This window comes from Varroa jacobsoni, unplaced genomic scaffold, assembly GCF_002532875.2.
Source record: "Varroa jacobsoni isolate VJ856 unplaced genomic scaffold, vjacob_1.0 scaffold_1468, whole genome shotgun sequence".
Classification (NCBI taxonomy): domain Eukaryota; kingdom Metazoa; phylum Arthropoda; class Arachnida; order Mesostigmata; family Varroidae; genus Varroa; species Varroa jacobsoni.
The window spans coordinates 44,322-67,430 of record NW_019214370.1 but is presented as its reverse complement, the minus strand read 5'-3'; the positions used below and the strand labels follow the sequence as shown (position 1 = coordinate 67,430).

General features: G+C 40.4%; 3 protein-coding genes across 6 annotated transcripts in view; 1 reads left to right on the top strand and 2 right to left on the bottom strand.

Moving 5' to 3' along the window:
- Positions 1-753, bottom strand: part of LOC111270372 (membralin) — a 72,891-nt gene extending 72,138 nt beyond the window's left edge. The window contains exon 1 of the mRNA XM_022850557.2: positions 188-753. The gene's annotated coding sequence lies outside the window, so the exon portion shown is untranslated. The remainder of the gene's footprint in view (positions 1-187) is intronic.
- A 1,342-nt stretch (positions 754-2,095) lies between these two features.
- On the top strand, positions 2,096-11,122 carry LOC111270369 (uncharacterized). Its single transcript, XM_022850550.2, has 5 exons — positions 2,096-5,000; positions 5,658-5,931; positions 6,749-6,773; positions 7,121-7,706; positions 8,714-11,122. The coding sequence occupies exons 1-5, from the start codon at positions 3,654-3,656 to the stop codon at positions 9,038-9,040; spliced, it is 2,559 nt and encodes an 852-aa protein (XP_022706285.1). The 5' UTR covers positions 2,096-3,653; the 3' UTR covers positions 9,041-11,122.
- A 573-nt stretch (positions 11,123-11,695) lies between these two features.
- LOC111270370 (uncharacterized) lies at positions 11,696-19,876 on the bottom strand. 4 transcript variants are annotated; one of them, XM_022850552.2, is made up of 9 exons: positions 18,993-19,876; positions 17,526-17,654; positions 17,138-17,339; positions 16,610-16,770; positions 15,947-16,331; positions 15,366-15,674; positions 14,416-15,061; positions 13,679-14,072; positions 11,696-13,363 (listed from the first exon to the last, which is right to left on the bottom strand). In XM_022850552.2, the coding sequence occupies exons 3-9, from the start codon at positions 17,319-17,321 to the stop codon at positions 13,232-13,234; spliced, it is 2,211 nt and encodes a 736-aa protein (XP_022706287.1). In that variant the 5' UTR covers positions 17,322-17,339; positions 17,526-17,654; positions 18,993-19,876; the 3' UTR covers positions 11,696-13,231. The 4 variants fall into 4 exon arrangements, with proteins under 4 accessions (XP_022706287.1, XP_022706288.1, XP_022706286.1 ...); XM_022850553.2 differs by having other exon boundaries at positions 19,541-19,876; XM_022850551.2 differs by lacking the exon at positions 17,526-17,654 and having other exon boundaries at positions 18,993-19,875.
- Positions 19,877-23,109: the final 3,233 nt, after the last annotated feature.

The window sequence follows — 23,109 nt, the reverse complement described above, 5'->3', positions numbered from 1 at the left end:
TTACAAACTCTATCGAATAGACTGGAGTTTTCTTAATTAGCCCTCACGGTGCTTAGGTACAGTTATGTTCTAGAATGGTTTGACAGGTTGGTGAACATGAAATGTAGATTGGTGGGGCTCGAACATTCTCTAAACATTTCAAGGCTATTAACTACTGCGTAGGTAAGGGGTCCTGTATACACCTTACCTTTGTAAGCGATACTATGCAAAAGGGTTCCGTCGAATCGCGCCGGCTTCGCAAGCAGGTGACTCGGACAGATAAAAACTTATTGTGCACTCACTGAGTGCTATAGCTGCTGCTGTTGTTGTCAGTTTCCAGACGTTCTTGGCTCACGGACGTATGCAGGGCAGTCACTCATATGTATAAGTCGCCTTGTTTGAGCTGTCCGGCTACCACAAGTATTAGAAAACAAGAGCAGGTGCTAATGATTTCAGGAGCATCTAGGCCGTTACTAGGAATGGCAATGCACGCACAGAGCTATTAACGACAATGAACTTCAGCCAGCCTTTTCAACACGGTATGAGATTTCGACGCAAATAAGTGTCAGTTTTTACATGCGTCAATCAGCTGCGCGTTTATCATATCATTCTCCCATTCTCTGTTAGAATGAATAGAAGAAACGAAGCGAGAATTCATATTAGGTAAGAACTAGCCGGGGCCAATAGAGATATTTGGAGCGATAGCTAAATGACACGCAACCTGATACGACTGCTCTACTAAGTAGGCGAAACTCTCAACACGTAGGTGCGTTAACTCATATAGCTATACGCGAACCGTGAAAGGACACAGCGTAATCCTTGAAACATGGGGTCAGCAGCACCAAAAACAGAAGTGGGCTCTGGACAGCGACTTAAACCCTTTAAAGCTTTTCTTATAAGTTTTCTCTACATGTCACACACATTCCTTACAATCCGACACGGCAACGACACCTGTCCGAAACCGATGCACTGTCACTGTAAATGTTCTCCTAATAAATGACACTAAAATTTCTGGTCGTTTGAAATATTTCCATCCGTGCACTGTACTCGGATCTTCGCTGATACCATCAACTGTCTCACTGCTAGTCTTGTCTATTTAGGCTTTACGATTTCACACGATCGTCTCACAAGGATATTCGGTTGATCCCTGTAGTTCTTCTTACATATTTATATTCTTTCGCCCTACATGTATCCTTTTACTCTACCTCATGGATTCAACGCTCGTATAGTTATACGGAATTATTGAAACGCACAAAATCTATCTTGTGCTCTTTTCGTTCACAGTCGCTCGTTGGCTGGCCAACTCGCTTGTAGTGCTTAACGTTAGCGCCAACGCAACCCTGGGCGCGCTCGTCCGATACACCATTTTTTCTAGCAAGACGGCTGGGTCTGTCTGTAGTTACCCGGACAGAGCGAAGATTTTAAAGAGCTACAACGGCGAGTCGACTTACCGTTATCACACTAGACCGATCGTTCAATCGCGACGTGATTTCCTGTCGTACGAGCTTAATAGAACGCGAGAAAATGCGACACCAGAAGAAAGGCTCTTTTCGCGACACTCCGTCAGCACGATAGCAATAGCAGCGCCAACGGCGGGACAGGCGTTCAATGCCGGTGTCTTCTCTACATAATTAGAAAGTATTATCTGAACAACAACAAGCGCGACAGCGAGAAATGGTTCGTAGTTCTAGTGCAGCTACTATTACTGCTAGCTGTAATTTGCGTGTCTTTCTTCTAACTTCTACTTGGATAGAGGAGACAGGAGAAAATAACGGACACTGCTTTGACGGATCTCCCGCGCGGATCCCCCAGTAATTTCGTGCATGATGCTAACTCTTCTATGAAAGAACATAGGCAGACGGAACCGTCGTTAGCCAATCGATGCCGTAGAATATACTGGCCCCACCACCTCAACTAGAGCGATTAAGGCGGAGCAGTCTGTTTAGCTGGACGTTGCAAGAGCGTCAACACAGTAGCACGCACGCCATCAACTTTCATCCTTGTATTGCCGCTTATGGCCGAGTACAAACGAACCGTTCGCTGGTAGCCATTGCCGCGCTAGCGTATAATGGGGACGGGCAGAAGGCGAACGTAGCATAATACCGAATCAGCTGATCGGAGCGTAGTTCAACTACCCAGTTTTTTTAAGCTTTCTCAATACATAATCAGAAAGTCTCGAAATTCGGCGGCGTTTCACGCAACAGTCTTTCCACGGAAAAGCGTAACGAAAAAAGACGACACATCCCAATGCGAATCCATCGATAACCGGCCATTGTTTACTAGTCCTTTCGAAGTATCGTCCGGGTTCGTTAGACCTGCTCGCCGGACCCCTCGCAGCTGCTCCCTCCATTTGGTGTGTACGCATTGCCTCGTTGCTTGAAGGGTTTCAGCGGCACGGTGGGATATGGTACGCGGTGTTATTCTCGGAAAATCGTATTTCCTGTTTGGCAGCTTACCGTGAGCTAAGGTTCGCCTAACACCTACTACCGACCAATGAGGATTCCTGCAGTTCGTTGCTGAGCCCAGTGACGTATGACAGAGAGGGAAAATGTGCTGATGTTTTGGTCAAGCTGATGTTGATGTCATTGTTGTTGTGGGTATCTGGTCTCTATTGGGGCGAGTTTCTCATTCAACGGCAGTGCTTAGAACAAGCAATTGTCTGTTCCAGCTAAGTGAGGCCCCTGTGTACCGCTGCATTAGTTGTCGAACCTTTCATTCTTTGAGGGCTCTTAGATGTTCTCGAAGAGCTCGAGCTTAATGTGTGGATATCAGCGATATTCAGTCGCCCCTCCTGTAGACGCGGCGTCAAAGATAGGTGCAGTCACTGCTGCTGTGTGTGAACAGCATCAAACCTTTAGACAGATAGCGACAGCAGCGTTTTAGTGGCTGCGGTATAACTTTATATCCACGCCGTTCGTCTATTTAATATACACACATGATTACTGTGTCTATAATAGGAGAGAGGAAATTAAAGATCGCCTTTTTGACCAGCACTTTTGGTCAAGTGTAGAGTGAAACGACGTCTCATTTGTTGTGACGCAGATCCAAACGCTTATTCAAAGACTTAATTGCGTCTGATTTTGTTCAATTTCGACATATACTTAAATATACACACATACAAATATTGAGAATCATTAGAAACAGTCTGTTCGGGTTTTGTGTATAGCGTGCGCATATATGAACGCGATTGGTTGTCACGGTTACATATGCTGTTCGTAAATGTATGTGATGATGCCTAACCGGTGATGTGTTAGACGAAAGTGACACGATATTTTTGAGTAAACAACGATCACGAGTGAAGTGCTATTACTGGGTCATATGTTGGCCAAGTATAGTGAGAGCTCGCGGTGTGTCAGCCACTGATTTCTTTGTGGTTACCTTTATGCATGTCAGTAAACGACATTGCAATACGGGCTGTACAATACGGCTCGAGTGCATCCGGGAAGCTGGGTTGTTTCGGTCACCACTAGGCGTAAGAGACGTGCGACTAAGTTGGGTATCGCGCACACGCCCTATTTAAATATCGATTTTTGCTCGTACGAACAAAAGCAGTTAGAGGCGGTTCGGTGCGGCGCAGTCTGTTTCTTAACGAAGACGCAACTGATGATGATGGCGGTCTCTACGGCGGGCTGGTGCTGTCGCTCACTGCCGTTGTCGAGCTGTCGTCCGCCGCGATGAAGAGGCTTACCAATGAGGGAGGTGGGTCGCCGAGTTCGAAACTGGCTAGAGTTGCTGTGATGGTGAGTCAACAACAAACTTCGCAGACGCAAACGCAGCAACAGCTACAGCAACAGCCTCTCAACAATCAGCCGCAGCAGCAGCAGCAGCATCACCGTAACAACTACCACTACGACGACGAACGGGTAGACGAGCAGCTAACACGACAGCATCAAGGGAGAGGGGGCCAGAATAATAACGACAGTAACAGCACCACTGGCCGATTGCAGCAGAAGAAACTCGAACAGCGCAACGGTGATAATGATAGGCCCCAGCTAGAACAGGACGGGAGCTCAGTACTGAACGACGCGAGTAAGTTGAAGGAACAGGTGGCGCGAGTGCGACGGAAACAGCAAAGAAGTCAACCGAACCATCACGATCACAAACAAACAGTGCTGCAGACAGACCAGGAGCAAGGTGGTAAGTTTCGACTGGAGTCGCCGAAAACAGGAAACGCCTTAAAGCACCGCTTAGAACAACAACAGCAGCAAGTGCAGGGGCAATCGCGAGCACAACAACGAAACCGAAGCTCAACGAGTCAGGACCACAAAGATCAGAAGCTAAATAGTCCGCAAGGAATTCGTGAAAAAACGATTCAGAGCAGAAACAAACAATATCAGCACCAGTCTAATCAACACAATATTCACGTGGCAAGTGTGCACAAGGCACACAATGACGACTGTCATGAGCAAAAACGGCAACATATCAGAAAAGAAAGTAGCGTAAAACACGCGGAAAGTAACCGTTTTGCAGCAGCTTCGAAGACTGCGAAAACAGTGACGAACTGTGCGGTTTTGAAGTTGCCGGCCGATAGAACATCTACTCAAATCTCCTCCCGCATCGCAGCAGCTACAGCAAGCGCTCACAGAAAAACCAGCATGATGCTGCAAGCAAACTGCTCCGCTGTGAAAACCACAATATTATCTGCCGGTGAAGGTGATGATGTGGATGCGGAAAACGGAAGGAACTGCAGCGCCGACAGCAGCAGTCGCGGCAGCACGCCGATGGCAACGTCAGAGGTCATTCTGCAGAGTGGACTGCAGCCTCGACAGACAGCCCAAGGGGGCCAGCAAACAGTCTCTACGCCTGGGTCGACAGCGTCAACGGCGGAGGGGTCAACTGATCGCAGCGGAACTAGCCGTGAGAAAGCGATTCGGATGTTACGCAAGAACGCTTGCGATGACTGGGAGCAGCGCCTCGGTGAAGGCGATGGGGGCAACAGAAAGACAGATGGATTAAGCACCGCTAGTGTCCTTTATCGGGATAGGTTGACACTGTTGCCAATTAACTGCCAAGAGAAGCTCGTAAGTAACAAAAATTAATGGCACATTTATAGGACTAGTCGTATACAGGTAACACTTAACTAGGTGGCGATGGATAATGTTCTTAAGTGGGAGATCCGGCATGTTGGATTCTGTGGGTACGAGTGGAAATTTTGTGTATAAAGCTTCTAAAAAGGTACATATTCTAGTTATCTCAATGTGCGTAGTATTGATGCAAATCGAATGCGATAGTATTGGATTATGTAACATGTCATTAGGTAAAGTTCGTTTGCTGTATTATTTGAGTAATAGCCGTTTGCCTAATCAAGGAGTAGTGAGCCCTCGACAAGCTGAACCTCAAATAAATTTCAAATTAACATTGAATTAAAAAGTATGCATCTGTACTCAAAAAGGTAAATGCTTTAGTCATTTAGAGAAAAAACATTGGGGGTAACTATTATTATGGACACATATTATAATATTTCCATATAGGCCGGTGATTTCCGTCTGATTTATTACACATATGTGTCTAAGCCCAGATGGATTAGCGGATATCATCGCGTGCTTTTCTCTATGCAAAGCAGTCACGTCATTTAATAAATTATGTTGATCTAAATTATGTTACATGCCACTTTTTCGAACAATAGTTGCTAGATTTGTCGTTAACGTCGAACTTGTCATTGTTTTCTTTTTTGATAGGTGTTTATTGTAGACAGTAGCACAGAAACGGGTCAGCCATGTGGACAGTTCGTCGACGGCTCACCTGCCTGTATTCTAGATGCGCTCAAGAAAGCCATACGTTTACTAGCCTTACGAAGAACTGGAATGAATCCGTCTGCACAGGTGGGACTGGTAGAATGGGGTCGAACGCCCCGATGGAAATTCTTCCCTCGGTCCATATCGTCGGACCATGCTAGCTTGGATGCAATATTCGATAAACTCCATCCGGCCACTGCCAACGAAGAGTTGTGCGGTAAGATTCTTGTCACAAATACGACCCTACATATAACAGCTTGTAGCTGTAACAAGAAAAAAGAAACTTTCATGAAAGACAACTTGAAGCAGCGAAGATATTAATAAATTTAAAAATGTCGGATTTGCGTTGCCGGACATTTTAAAGCATAACAAAATGTAATGAAAGAATGTATACGTCTTCACAGCTAAAGGGTGTTGATTCAGTCAGGCAATTGTATCGAGACGAGTGAGAATATCACGTTTTAGAGGATAACTTTATGCTTTTTATATTACGGATTCTTCTATTATTTCTCTTTTTGAATAATAAAGGATAGTTTATAGAAAAATAATTCACACAAACGTGCGGGTAAAATTTTGAGTTTTTTATAAGACTTTAATGAGAATTTTGCTGTTCAGTAAAGATTGTCTGAACCTGTTTTCGATACTTTCTAAAACGAGCATTACTAGATGTGTTTCTATAAGAAAAAATAAAATAAAATAGTTGAACACATAGGATCACCATGCAAAGTACTAAACTTAGGCGGTTCTCCAAAAGGATAGCATTACTTTAAAGTTATTCTCTGTGTGTTATGCGTTCACGTATTTGTGCCAATTACACCAAAGTCAATATTCCTAATGTTAAAATAGCAATAGACAAGGATTATTTTCTTCCCATACGTATTAAGAACATATGGACGTGCAACATACATTATGTTATAGCTATAGTATTTGTTACTTCAGAAGCTTATGTATATACGTCTGTGATTTTGTAGTAAACATTATCTATAATAATTTTGTGTTTGTCCCTGTTTTCGTGTGATCTCATCCGTTTTCAGATTTCAACTACGTTCTTCAGAGCATGTAAGTTGGTAAATTTCTGTTACACGCATAGGTTCAATCGGTATCGGTGCGAGCAATTAACATTGGGTTATTTTATTTGATTGGTACTATATTATATCCCTGTTGTAAACATGCCCTTGTAGTTCTCTGATCATTGAGCAGTTGAGCATCGAGAACTGAAAAAACCATTGACATTTTTATTAGACTTAAAGGGTTCTTTCTGTAGAATGCATTTTACATAGTGATTTAGCATATATACCCATTCCAAATAGAATCATTATGATTATCGATTCTAAGAAGCTCTCACAGTTGTTCATGGCATAAATATCTAGTTTGATGCTGTCGTTTTTATTGTTATCGCCATACAGCAAAGAGCGAACTGGCCTTTCAATGATGTGGAACAAAACATGCCCATCATTTGTTGTTCGAGCCATTGTTTTCTATTGTCGATCGACACCACCTTCATGGTCGGTTTCCGAAACGTCGACGTCACATCGTTCCACGGTGGTTGAAAACACCTCCCATAGTGGACCCCTTATGACCTCCGATTCTGGCGACCGAGTTCAAAGACTCGTGGATCTTAAATATCATCCATTATTTACGTTGGATGCCGTCTTTATGCTACCAAAGGCTTCTTGTTTGAAGCATGAACCGCAAATCGTTTCGGTGGAAGATCACTCTGAGCGAGCAAGGACTGCTCAGGCTCTAGAGAAAGGCGATCAGATTATTCATGGAGACGGCACTCCGATGCAAGATTGCGAGGTTGAACAAGCGCAAGAGGTGGTAGGAGACACTGAACAGAAGAAGGCAGAAGTGCCTGAAGTGCAAGCACTAGAACAGGACCAGCCACCACAGAAACAAGACCAGCCTTCGGATGATGTAGCCGTGGAAGAAGATCAGGCAGCAGAGAACAATAAGAAAAATCTTCGTATCGAAGCTGTGCAGCAAGCTCAGGTTAGTTACCTAGCGATATATATGGTTATGTGTAGAGTAGCTCCCAAAAATAATAGACCACGTTGTTATTTTATACAACTTGACTAAATAGAGTAGAACGTAGTTAATTAAAACAAAACGCATGTTTTTCAAATAACCATTCATTATACACAACAATTCTGTAAAAGAATTAATCGACGCGAATATATGCTTACGATCGACGATACAATAAAACATATTGATTTCAAAGCTTTTAAATTTAATTTTTTGCTAACCAAAGTTTAGATTCTAACATTCATTTAGACTGATACAATGATTCAACTTACTACAATATATACGCAAACCTTTCGTACAAAGAACCAGGCTATTTTTCAGCAGGATGTTTTGTTGTCATCTATATATATATATGTAATATATTATTGGATATGAAGATGACAGTTAGTTGGTAAAGGGATCTACGCGCTGCTCCTCCGCAGGATAAAACGCTGCGACTAACACCAAAGAAGTGACCGAAATGCCTAAAAGCGAAAACCCCATTATTTTCTCCAAACTTATATTCAATCCATTATTTTCACACACACTTAATTACGGGACATTGAAAACAGTCGACAAAAGTACCTTCGTTAGATAAGTGCAAAGAAATCACGACAGGCAATCGCTTGGTCTTGGTAGTCTCAGCCTATGTGTAAGTATTTAATTGTGGACTGGATAGTAGACAGACGAGGAGACAGACTCAGCGATACATTAGTCAGGTGGCGTAGCGAAGTACATCGGGCCACAAATCCCTACAGTACAAGTATTTAAAGAGGCAGAAGAGTCCAAAAAATGCATGTCCACGAATAAAATCCCTCATGGACCACGTTTTTATCGGTCGAACGGATTCATGAAGCCGCAAGCAACCAGTCAAAATTTAATCAGTGCTTTCGTATATACATAAAATTTTCTACCTAGAACTTGAATAGCATGATGCTTAATATTACTAATAGTGCCGCGTGTTTACCTGAAAAATCCTTTTCAATGCTTTTCAGGGTGTCTTCGATTGGGTGCATTCGCTGTGCACTCCATCATCGTATATCCTTCCGTGTGCACCATCACCTCTTCAGATTCTTCAACAATGTTGTCGCTTGCTAGGCCATCCGCTGCAAAGGCCGCCCCAACATCTCGCCCATCATCACTTGCGGCCTGTTCAGACGTCCAACCAATCTGAGAAGCCCGAATCTGCGAGCCAGCAGCATCATACACCGCTCCCTTCCAGACATAGCCAGATGATAGGTGGTGATCGCGACTCCTCGACCGAAAGTAGCAGCACACTTTCACGGCCGGACGATGAGTCGATGCTAGTTGACCTTACGTGATGCGACGTTAAGGTCTCATATCGGCAACAGTACGCAGCACCGGTTAATGGCGATTGCCAAAAATTCACAGGGAAGTTAGGTACATAATAAATGTCTGTAGTTAGAAAAACGGGCCAAAAAGCGGCTCAAAAATTGGCAGGGTAAGAGCTATATGTCGTCTGTAAACGAGCGTATTCGTAGGTGAGAAGTAAAAATGACCTTGAGGAAGTGGGGAGAGTTAGAGAATCAAGAAAGCTAAAAATGACGATTTGTTAGGTTACAGGTAAATGTATTTTTGCGTTTTGTGAGCCATCGTATTTCAAGAATCCATTTTCCTTGTAACCTATAAACACGTGCATAAAAAACGCAGACAAGTAAACATACAACCAAACGTACATGTGGTAGGCATGTACATATAAATAAGAAACAGTGCTGATTAGAAGCATGTAATGGGTGGATGAATATATGAGCTATAATCGTATTAAAAATGGCGGGTGCATTTATTCCCGCGTAAGGAAAATAACAGCATGTACACTGAGTTTGTGCTTCTGGCAAAATTCACTGTTAATCAGAAATTTTTAATGGCGAATTTACAGAAATGCGGAAATTGTTTTATGTTAGACGAAGCGTCACGTGAGGTCAAAAGAGTTAAATGTTCTTTAGTTGCCTCTAGTGCACACAGCCAAATTATTATTATTACTATTAACGCTAACATCAATAGTGCGGATATTAACAAAAACAAAGCTTGAATTAAGCCACAGGTGATCACCGATGACTTTACTGGGTGCAAATAACGCAAAGTGTTGAGCTCCCGAAATTTCTTAAGCAGTAAACAGTCGCTTGGGTAAATGCACAAAACGATATTAATACAATTTGTTATCGCTTGTGGGTCAGCGTGTAACTGTCCCACCGTGTCAATTGCATCTAACTATTAAGCATAAAGGAGCAAGAATGAAGAAAACCTTATTTCCAGTAGATGTTTTAATATGACCGATCCAAGTCATGCATTAAAAGTATAGTAGGTTTTTGCAACAGTTCTATGTAACGATAGAATCAATTGAAAAGCATATCTGTCTTCTTCGCGGTTTCGTTTGTCTATGTACAACTAGAAAACGTAACAAAATTATGTCTGTAAGCAAAGCATGCTTGTTGTACAGCCCCAAGAAACAGCAAACAAAAACTAGTAATTCGTAGTGACGATCAAAAAATCACGTTTCTTACTTTTTGTATATAGTACGTACAATTGTAAGATTCGACATTAAAACAAAAAAGCTATAACATAACTAGCTTGATAAAAACTCGCGCTATCGTTGAATTTCTATTTCGTTGCCTATTTTAGTACCTAAATGCACACCTACACACATACACATACACTATACACATACACAGACGTACATACACACACCCACACACATACACTAGTTGATTTATTATAATTTAGTATTTACAGCAATAATTGAACAACTTCGGTACACCTCCTGCGACCTCCTCGGCCATCAAGTTCCACAAACAACGCCACATGACTGATAGTTTTACGTCTGTGTGTGACGAACTGCACAGGCGAATAGAGTGAACGAAACAAAGGGGATGGGGAGAGAAAAAAAATACACACTCTGCTGAAGCATATTTGCATACATGATAAAAATGCTGTTGAACGGCGATTTATTCATGGGGAATCAGTTGAGAATGAAGGAAACGGTATATTAGAAAACATTTTTCGAGATCAGAAAACCCAGAAATGTAGACAGAGGCAGACAGGAAAAAGGTGGTCAGAAGGAAGAATGGGTGTATTTGTATGTTGCTTTTTATGTCAGTGTGTAAAAGTGAAAGATACGATATCGTGAACAGACGCGTGGGGAGAACGAACACAGTGCGGAGACATAATGATAATTGACTGATTGATACTGATGAATGAACAGATGAATTGTGATAATGAAATTTACTATTATTTGCATAGATCTGCATTGGATTGATTGGTTGATCGATTCATAGGTTGGGTTCTTATTAGCGAGGGAGGGGTGATCCTGTGCTTGTGCAATGTGTATATCAATACATATATTGAAAAAAATAATGGTGAATAAATATAATAGGCACTGTTCTGTACACTGACTTGAATTTTTACTAAGCTATAATAATACAGGGTTAGACTAACAGCGAATGTAGGCTGATATTGGTAGTGGTGGGAAATAATTATTATTTACTAAGCTGCAATAAATACAGGGTTAGACTAACAGCAAATATAGACTGACCACTACCAATTAGTGGTGGAAATAATTATTACAAGAAATTCGTCGTAGATATGGTGATAATGTCTATCATGTCGTTGAAAAAAGAATATTAAGCAACATCAAAGAAATTTCAATGAAAATAAAAATTGCTAGGTAATAACGACCATGAAATTAGCTTGGGGTTAGGCTATGCAGGGTATACGAAGTAATACGGCGAAATCATTCTCACATGGATAACAAAAATGTTACGCCACATCGGCTTCAAAAAGCAGTTCGGAGAGTCTGGCATTATCTCGTTTGTTCCAAATATTTACGGCTTGAAGTTATTCCTTGAACGTAAGGATCCTATTTTTGAAATGTGAAGGCCCAAATTGTCACGAGATTGACGCCAGATGAAACTTTGTGAGAGCTTTGAAATTTTGAAATTGCAAAAAACACACGCATCAAAGATTTTTGCAAATGATCTCCAAAAATACTTTATTAACAATAATTGCACAAAAATGTTTTCTTCCACCGATTCTGTCGGCGGGCTTCATTCTTTGTCTTTTTCATTCATAACGTGCGCGAGTTTACCAACGAGTTCATATATCATGTAATAATAATAAATGTGCCGCGTATAATAACGGTTCTCTCGTATCGCACAATAGGAGCTAGCGCCACGGCCTTTTATGGTTGTCTTATTCTCTCTGTTAAGGTTACTTCTACTAATAATATACAGTTTATGTTTATAACAAATAGACGTAGATATTTGCTCTTGATTGGAAATGACATTTGGCTAATGGCAGTTATCGTGTGCTATTCATAACACGAAGTACCTAATAATGGTGATTTCGCGTAGATTTGAAATATCCTATGCACAGTTTGGGTATTTTTAGTCAGTCACAAAGAATACAACATATGTTACAACAAGCCGTTGTCTCACTTGCGAGTACGCTAACAGATGCGCAGCATCACGTGCCGTCTTTGATCGGAATCACCCAACGTCTGGTTTCATCGGGTTGAGGCAGTAGTTTCCCTTCAAAGCAATTCGGTAACCCCTCCAAATGCGTATCTTCTTTAGCGTTTTTGTCTGATGAGAGTATCACCCTACACTGTGACCCGTGTGGTTTAGTCGATAAGCTGTGTCAAACAGAGCATATCCGTGGACGAGCTGTCTTATATTCAAGCAGCTACTCCTTAGCTGGTAGTAGTAATTAACCCATGCTATATTTTGGCATGTATTGTATGTTCTGTCATATCGTTTTTCTTGACAAGGGAGGATAACAAAAGGTAAAAATTAATTTTTAAATCCAAGTAATTAAGAGTACTGCCGACGATCTTTCTTTCTCGTAACTTTTCTTCGACTCCTGAATGTGTGGAAGCTAAATTTCCTCCTTCTTTCTATTTTTTTTTCAGAGTTAATAGCATGTGTTCAGTATCATACAAACATGTATATGAAGGATGTATAGCAAAATATGCACATCATTGAACGAGTGCTATGCACATCAAGAACGTCTGCCAAAAACGAGATGGTGTTGAATGAGATTCTTATGCTCGTTCTATAGGTGCTAATAATCACGACAGATATCACCATTTTAGCGGGCAGTGGCACTATGCATGAAACCGCCCACACACTTAAGGTTTTACGACGGCCAAAAATATTCACTCAAGTACTCATTGCAACTCTTTTCTTGTATAGTTGTCGATAAAAATGTTTGCCATAGCAAGCATCTTTACCTATATATAAACATGTTCTTGCTGGGTTTAATCAAGCAAGCTTTATACCAATTCAAGTGTTACAGTAATCTTACATAATTGCCCTTCCCTATAAGAGATTTTGTAAGGGAAACTTTCGTGTTGTTCCATCGAAAATTATAACATTTCGTATAATATTTAGTTATATAAAGCTCTTAGGTAACTGTTTTTTTCTGTTGCACCTTAACGGCAGCTAAAAAAAACTGACTTGAATAGAATAATAAGCCTATACAAGATATCTAATTGTGGCCTAGTAGGAAGCCGCCGCATCTTGTAAACTATGGATGTGGCGAAACATTTTCAAAGCTGGACCCAGCTTTAAACCGAGGATGCTCAGAACATCGGTACGCTGGAGAAGTAGTAAAGAAGCTCCATCAATTTCCTAAAACATCAAACAAAAATTAGCTAAATAGGTATAACATTTATTCACTCGCGTATTTTTTGGCAGAACATTGATGTCCTTGTGCTGTAATAGCAGCCCGTATTTCCTAAAGTCAAAATTGCACATTGCCTCTTGTAACCATAATGTTTATGTGAAAACTTGGATGTATACGCAAAGTATTTCCAGTACCCAACTAAAACACAAAAACATCCCCTTAAACACACGTTTTATATACTTGCTACCTTTATGAACAACTGAGTAGGAACTCTTTCCTAAAATCGCTAACCACAAATATAATATTTAATTTAAACATACCTGCTCAACGAAGACCTTCGCTTCATTTACATATCCTATGTCAGAAAAGAAGTCAGCCACCTTTACAGCACTCCATGCTGACACGTCTGGATAGTCAATCGCAAATTGTGCCAAAGTCCCCGTATTTATAGGTTTGTCGGTGTCTGATCCTATCGATGAGTGAGGTGAGCCAATCGAAGGAGTTACAGTCCGCAACGGTAAGGGTGTGGTCATAGAGGTAGCATGATCTCCTATATCGTTGCTGTTGATATCAAAGTAAACTGGCAGACTTACGAAAGATTTTTCGCTCTTCCCAAGCGAACTACCAGCTACCGGTGAGATACTTGGGGTAAAGGCGTGTAGGTTTTCAGAAACAATAGGAGGTTGATCAGCACACCGAAGATTGTTATTGAACCTGTGAAATCGTGACCGGTAAATTTAAAAATTGAAACCGCACTACAGATTAAAAGAATAAAACTGATTTAATATTCAACCATATATATTATTTAAGCTTTTGGACTGACAATATACCAAAAGGAAGTGTTTAATGAGTCAATGGAGATATTAAACGAAAAACTTCATGTTCAGTGGTTTCTTTTCTATGATTATAAAATACATTGACACTGTCCGCTTCAGTATTCAGATATTTCTATACATATATTGTGTCCTTAGAAACATTATTAGAAAAATGAGCATACATCAAACTAAAGAATATAAATTCGTCGTTTCTTCCCAAGCTAGTAGGCCTAATAGCTTACCTAAGTGAGTCGGGCAGGGGAACTTCGGTTTTGATGGTGCAAGTCGATTCACTGCTTTCAGAAACAGCTTGCTGCCATGGCGCATCCCGATCAACCTGATCCTCGTCGACCTTACTCGTTTTGTTGTTATTGTTATCTATGCTACCGGCCACCTTTTTGTTGATGCTGCCTGGCGATGGTAGCATGCTTTCCAGTAGTTTCTTTCGCAACTCAGAGTCCTTATCGTTAACGAAAACCTTTTTCAAACCCACGCTTTGCTTTTTGCCACTACACTTCTCTGTCTTCAGAGACGACGCGACCTCACATTTACCGTTATCGTTATTATTACTGTCCATGCAACCATTAATGCCAAATTTTTCACTGGTTCTATCTATTGTTGGCACTTGAACGTTATCCTGAATATCCATGGCACTTGAGCAGGTGTCACAATTTTGCCGATTGATCTGAGCTGAGCGGCTACCTTGGGTTGACCTGGTGTTTATGTCACTCGTCTGCAAAAGTGAGCCATCACTATCGGTTTTCAAATCTCGAGGTTTCGAATCTCGTCGCTGTTTCTCCCGTTCTAACTTCAAATTGGCCTTGATAGCTGAAGATGACATTTCGTTGGTAACCGCCTCCGTTTCCGTCGCTGTGGGAAATATACTTTCTGTAACAAATTATTGAAACGACTTATTACAAAACAAGTAGTGGTCAAAGGTCGCCACATTAAAATTGTTCGTTACATAACTAGGACCTCAGATCTACTTACACACACCTAATATTATTATAGCTCATTGGCATAATGGCGACTGAAAGTAAATGGTGTCAAAACATGAGAGCCAACTATATTTTACGTTTATTTCCCTCCACGGTTTTTCATATATAGATATATACTTTTGTTCATATAAAAACTGCAGTCTCCTCTCTGTGTTCTAGGTTAATGTTGTTTCCAGTGTAAATAAAAAGTTAACCTTTTGCTCGATGTCTTTTGTTCATCTCATACGTGCATCTTCTACACATCCAAGGCGTTCCTTTGGGTTTGCTGTTTAGTGCTGGCCGGATGCAGTTGAGATGAAACACCGAGTAACAATGAGAACAATATACAACGTCGTTTCCTTCGATGATTTTCGTTAGCGAATTGGCTGAATCATTCAGACCTTGAATTGTTTCGAGGGCGATATGGCAGTATTTGCATGGCTTACAGCGAAGACAGAAAAACTGTTTGTTTGCAGAAATCTTCAGGATTGATCGCTCGGTTAACTGCAGACAAGAAGCGTGAACTAAAAAATGTACACGAACACTGTAGCATAGTAAGAGCAGAGAAAATAGTCATCATTATCACAGTATTCACGGAATTCAGTAATGCAATGAGTTTGTCTCAATCTCTATTAAAATGAAATTTAACATTTGATTCAATTAAAGTATGACAAAACTAGTTTAAACTAACAGACGGGACCACCAGGGGCCAATTTCCTCCACAACTTTTGTTGAATTCAGGTTTGTTGAGTCATAATGCTATCATCAGCAGCCAAATTGCTAAAAAATTTCTCACCGTAAACTTTGCAGGCAGAGCACTGCAGCAGGTGTCGGTCATGGTCTTTATTTTGACAGATAGCGCACGTACTGAGTTGTAGCTTGCAGTCGATGTGTAAAATGTCTGTCTGAAAATCAGGCCCATGGGACTTTTTTATGCGCTTACGGCCGCTTACTCGGGCCATGTCGTTTGTAGATGCATTGCGTTTCAAGTTGGAAAGTGCCTTGGTCTCTTCGAAACTCTTAATTTCGCTCTTCTCAGCTGATCTCTTTTTCGCTGATTTATGACGCTCTTGCGGCGAATCTGAATCAGAGCTTGTGCCCACCGCCGAACTTAGTTGCGTTAAACCTTTGAGACGATCTTCGATGGTCACTTGATCTGAAACCGTACGTCCGCACGTGTCCTGCAAGAAACGAAATGGAAATTATTGGTTTTAATAAGTGATGGTAGGGGTATGATGGAATGCTTATAAAAAGATTCATCGATAGTGCAGTGTTCAGACATATTTGCCTTGCGTAACCGGCTTTATCTAAGCAATCATTTGTAAAATTTATTGCATACAAATAGTCATGCATTATTTCCGCAGTTCAACCGATATAACCATTCCAACATATTTTTAGAGAACATTATATTTCATGGACATAAGGAAATGTTGGATACATGGTGCGTAAAAATAGGAACCTCGCCGATGGTTAACTCTGCACCAGATCCGTTCTTGACGGGTTGAGAATCCTCCTCAGTGTCCGAGCTGTATGAACCGGCGTTATCGCATGATCCGTGTTCGTCGAGCTTCCCGCTATGGCGCGCAGTCATTTGGGCCGTCTGGCGATAGCTTATACGCCCTGCGACAAACGGACGTTACACTTAAACTTCTTCTAAATGATGTTCCGAAATTATATTAGAAAAAATACACCTGTATTTTTCTAGACCTACTTATATTTTTTGCTTTGTTTCATCGTGTATGGATGCAATCAGGACAACTCGCTTGTTTTTTTAAGATCCTATAGAACTGATTTTAAATTTGAAGTGAATGAGACTTTGAAAATCGCGAATCATATAGATTATTATTAAATACTCGCTAAAATTTAAATGACTATGCTAAGTATAGTTATTGATGCGTCTCTGGCTTACTTTACTGGTTTAGCAAATAAATGATTTTAGTGAACTAATTTTGAAAAAAATTACTTTGATAATGCTAGGACAACTGACCTTTGAATTTGTAACGGTAAATTTTGTTTTGGATCTCCAACTGCTCGAGGGTATGTTCAAGGCCGTCTTTTGTAATTAGACATTTTTTTTTAATGAGGATGCCCAAGATATTGTCCACATCCGGGCGACATTTTCGGGCCCGAAGGTTTTCTATTGCCTCATCTATTAAATTCCAAAAGTCCATTATGATGAAGAGCTGACACTGCAAATCGGCAGTCGATTTTTTGATGATTAAAAAAAAATATATATGATATGGCAGGCGGAAAAAGATATTCCAATCCTACGTAAATAGACATTTTTACGGTCACACATTAATGCTCATAGACTCACTGAAGCTCAAATGCTCACAGACTAAATTACTAAGGCTGAAATGTATACACATACACACCTTGTCTGTGGCTGCGCCGATTAAGAACTATAAAAGTCAGCGGAACAAACGCGGTGCACGCTTAATAAAGAGATCTACTCCGAATAGATGTCATTGAAGCAGCGGTATGTGATGCGAAACACCCGGAACCTGGATGACATTTCAGTAATTCCTACTCGCTTAGAACAGCTCATGTTCTTAGTACATCCCAATAATCTGAGGTTGGTGTGGCTAATAGCAACGGCAAGACAACACGCGTGGATTATCGGAATACTGCTAGTTGGCAAGCAGCAATAAATTTGCTTAGATGGTCTTTAACCGTCGCTTTACTGTTCTCACACTGTGAAAAACTCTGATCCATTTCTCAGTTAGGTGTTTTCTTTTATGTTGAAAAACCTGCCATGAATAGTAATAATCTGCGTACCCATCTATACATAAACATACGTAAAAGACGCTGCTAGTGATCTACAAAAGGGGCAATTTTAAATGCGCACTCATTGTTCACTCATTGGATTCTGGAAAAAGTTAATCGGCGCTGCAATTATTATGTTCTTCTAACTTTGTAGTGCTTATCACACTGTGCAAAAACACATGCGACTGTATCAGTCGAGCGAGTGATGCAATAACCTGATTGAAAGGTTAATGCACAAAGTGTATCAATCACAAAGTGTTTTAGTAATGCTTTGCGGCAAAATGTATCTCACGACAACAATCGTTATTATTCAAGCGAAATAAACCCGCTATTGATTTCAACAAAAGAAATGTAAATATCCCTAAATATTTTCCCAGATGCAGACACAACTTGTAGTTGTAAAAGCTTTAGCGAAATAAAATTGGAGAAGCTATATCTTACTGGCCGCTTCTAATAAATGAAACATCCGCTAACTTTCGAAAGCTGAAACGGTTTTGTATCAATAGTGTCCCTACAGTCTGTGATTGCCCACGACCTATCATGTCCCAAGAGTTCCTTGCAGCGACCTTCGCAGTTTATTGAAGTTCACATTACGTCGCAATCGTAAAATATTCACTACACTTCCGCAAAAGAATTTTTCTAATGCATTACCGCATTTTGCAAAGCAAGAGTAACCGAACTATTAAACTGATCTAGATTGATAGACAATTATGGCGTTGACAAAATCCATATAATTAATGCCACCTACTTTTTACTAACCTAAAAAAGCTTAAAACTATCATAGAAAGTTGTTCTGGCTCACAAATGATTGAGGTAAGGTACAGTGAGCCCCTTTTTCGACAAACACAAACCGCGCAAATCCATTTGACAGAGATGTCTGTGTATCTAACAGGTGTGCGAAGCTACAGGTTTGCTGTGAGTCACAGAATCATCTATGCTATTAACAAATATACAATCTTATACGAAATAGTGATGCTTTAACCTTAAAGATACAGAAGGTATTATATATTAGGACGAAAACAATGACTACATCATGGCAACGGCCGCAGTGTTATGATTATTGATGCACTGGGTACCTTAATCAAGCCCCGGAGGACATGGAAGTTCAAGCTGACAAAAAGATGAACACGCACTTAACTCTTTGAAATCGTTAAGTCTTTATACGTTTATATTACACACAGCTCTTTGGTCCACCACACAGCGAGAGCTCCACAGTACAACTGACTCACACGTTTACTAAAGACGGCGATTCTTATGGCAATTATAGCAGAACCAGCACTCGCCGCCTGTTTATAATTTCGAGTACTAAGGCCGTCGCACCGGGCGCGCTCAACTAGTTCAGCACTGTCCAGGGAGTTCGCTAATTTTAATATTTCGATTTAGCTCTCGTGTGCAAGTTACAAGCAGCAAATAAAAACGCAGAAACTGAAGTAGGTTGAGTCAGTACGCGAGACATTAGTTGATCGGCAAGAATTCGGGACTTAGAACGCAGATAAAATCTTTCTAATTTCGTTAAACGGGTATTAGACTCCAAACAGTAGTGGAAGCTGTCCTTCTCAGCCGGTACAGTCAGCTGTTTATGAAGTGGAGAATCGAATCAATGCAAAACACCTTGCATACATACCTATTACGATAAATATTTATAGAGTTTTCGTCAACGGAGCTATTTCCGTAAATATAGCTAACACATCATTTAAGAATGTACGGGTCTAGTGTACGGGTGCGAACACGGGCGCACTGAATCGCCAATTATCAACAATCGCCACGCGTCTGACTTGCATGAGTTCCAATGCCTGCACTGAATCAGTTTGGCATTCCGCCCGTGAGAAACTAATCACGGCATGTTGAAGGTGACAGTTAACAGGAAAGCACACGACGTCGGCTGAACTAGCCTACATAGAATTGGGGATTCGGTTTCCAAAAGAATGAGCAACGAATCTGCTAGAGGATTGTCATAGATCGCTCCGCGTTGAACCGCGAAAATATGAACTGTTTGGAGGAAGATAAACTGTGTTAGGCCAGCCGATTGATACAGACCAAAGGCGGATGCGTTTGAGTACAAAACATGTCTAAATTCGAGATTGGGCAAATACGCTTTGTAGTAGCCCGGCGTGCGAAGCAGTTTCGGCAGAATCGAACGTAAAATGTGAAATATTTAATCATTACTGTAAGCTATGTCGAAGCGTTTTCTCAATCGAATAATTTCGTTCTTTTTATTAACATATTTAGACATGCGGGCCTTGATTTCCTGAAAAGCTTCGACGTATGAAATGCATCTTTACTTTTGGTAAAAATTTGAAATTTTGTCCCCATATAATAACTAAAGTATGGAACAGCAAAATTAGGAACGGTCGCAACCGGATTCCGCATGATTGTAAACAAGTTACCACAAACACGTTAGACTGTAGCTATTCTAATTGAAGTTTCATATGTATCTCACTTGGCTATACAATAACCGAGTTGTCGAAAGATTTATTTCTCTTAAGGAACAATGGACTGTGATTTTACTGAATATATTTCGTTTTTGAGTCTTCATTTGAATTCGTAAAAGTGATGAAGCGATTTACAAAGTTAAGACATAGAAGAAAAAAGTTTGGCATGCCAACTGTATCATCTTTTACGTAGTATACGGCTAGTATTTCTGAAATCGTAATTCAAACAATTAGAGTAGACAATTGGCTATCGTGCTAGCCTATTGTCAAAAATCTGTGCAAATGAGTGTATAAACCAAATTATGCTCTGCGATAATGTGACTCGCTTTTCTTATATTGTGGCAATGTATATCTAACGAGCGATCGAAATCCGTTACCTAAAATACACAAAAAAATTTACTCAACCTAAATCCAGCTCATCGATGCAATACTAGAGTTTGCGGTATTTGACATACTCTGTCATTTGAAAATATTTATAAATACGCCGAAGAGACAATCTCCTTCGAACCGTGTCGGTAATTGTCAGTGTATAGCGCTGTGAATATCTAACAAAAAGTGATAGCATAGTGCGGTGGACACTAGTAGCGGGCTTTATCACAAAGCGCATGTCGATCAATAAGAATATAACCATTTATGTCTGATATACACATTATTTTTTTAAAGTACACTGGTTTACGCGATATCTAAAGTAAGCAAAGAGTTTCCTTATGAATGGAGAGTTCTCATTTTCTTATACCTACTGTATATATATATACATATATATATATATATATATATATATATATATATGTATATATATATATATGTAGTAAATGGCTGTCAAGTAACTTCTCTGACTAAAGTTTACAGATTGAGTTAAATTCGTCGCATTGAACACCTAACTGCCTACTGCTTTTCGCAAAGCAAGTAACAGGCCATAAGCGAAATCGCTTGTTTGCAGAAAACGTGTTGTGAGCAGGAAGGATACCTTCCTTCAAATTGTCAAACGACATTTGACCTTGTGTATCAAGATTTTATTTGATTGATATTTTCAACGATTTTTTTAAAGGAAACTGAGTTTCATCGTTTTGTATATACATATATATATAAACAGCCTGCTTAACATTTTAGGCGTTTGTATTAATTTCGTGACTTGTACTTGGCCACCATATATGGCACAGTAACCTGGAAAGGAAAAGCATTTACGCAGTATCTGTCAATAGGTATAATGCATAAATTGCTCTCATTTTTTCTAAGTAAATGACATTCCAGAGCCGCCTTTTGACCTGTGGTATTTGATTGTTCTCTGCGTTCAAACACTATCACTTGGTTCGAGATAATCTTTGCTTAATAACATTCCAAAATAATGTTAAACTGAGAATCATATTCGTTATTCAGAACTATCTGTTACGTTCTGATTTTTATAATTAGGTACATAGTTTAGTGGATACCATACCCCCTGATGATATACGCTCTGGCCCTATCACTCATGCATCACGCAGGTCCAGCAGCTTTTCTAGAGGGTATCATAAAAGAAAAGACGAAGTCACAACAGAGCGAAGATGAAAAGTTGAGAGGAAGAATTCGACAGCTTCTGAGATCACAGAAAAGTGAACGAACAACTCTATAACTATCCTCTCATTCCCGTTGCACGATTTTATTGTAAGAGAAGAAACAGCTTTCCGGTTTTTAATAGCAGCCAGCCTAAGAAGACAGGAGTTTGGTTGACGCGGTGTTTAATGCAAAAGGCGAGTTTCATATTTAGATGTTACAAGTGTACAGTTTGGAAGGATAGCATTAGATGTGCCAAGGATACCTCGTTAGAATTAATCCAAAAGCTCCAGAAACCGTTACAACAAATGCAACTAGGTTCCTAGTTTATATCTAATTTACAAACATACGAATTTACTGGTACGATGGTGGTTTTATAGAATTGCTGCAACAGTAACTTACATTACGGTTACAGGAGTAACGTTACGATCGTTATTGGCAATGGCAGAAATATAAATGGGACCATTTTATTTAAACCCGCAAACATCTCACATTGTTGCAAGATTTTTTGCTGCATCAGGATTGCGCGCGGGACTGTAATCGAATTTCAATAAAAGTCATATATGAGGGCCGCCATCTTGTCGCCATGCAATACTGCCGAGTAGACATTGACGAGCGGAGTTTGAGAGTTTAACTAACTTTGTTTTTAACTGCTTGCAAACTTCGGTTGAAAGAGCGAGACATGGGACTCTGAAACAACTTCTAATAATAATGAACTAAGTTTAAAACAGGTTTAATACTGCCAAATAATAGTGCTCCCAAGGCGGCCGACCATTCCCTAGTTCTACGGGCCCCATAGAGGGCCTTTAGGAAAATCGTACCCATATCTGCTAATAACAAGCCGCTGACATTCTCTGTCGCGTCAGAGTGTTGAATTGATATTTTGAGCGTTGATACCTGTTGCGCTATTGTAATTGCGTTATGCTTATTAGAATTCAGCAATTTCTGCGATCTTTATTGTGTGTTATTAGCGTGCATGGTGTTCCACGTTAGGGATAGTAAACAGGCCTTAATGAAACCTCGAACATATTTTTACCTCTTTAAGTTTTCGCGTGATAGATGAAAAACGGCCTGCCAGTAATGCAATTTTCATTAAACGCCATCCCGGGATGAAATATTCAGTTTCATTTAGAAGACCCAGCATGTGAAACTGGTGGCGCGATTGTCGGCACAACTTCAAATTTTCGCGCCTACCACCAATGCGATATACGACCTCCTCCAGCAGGCCGAC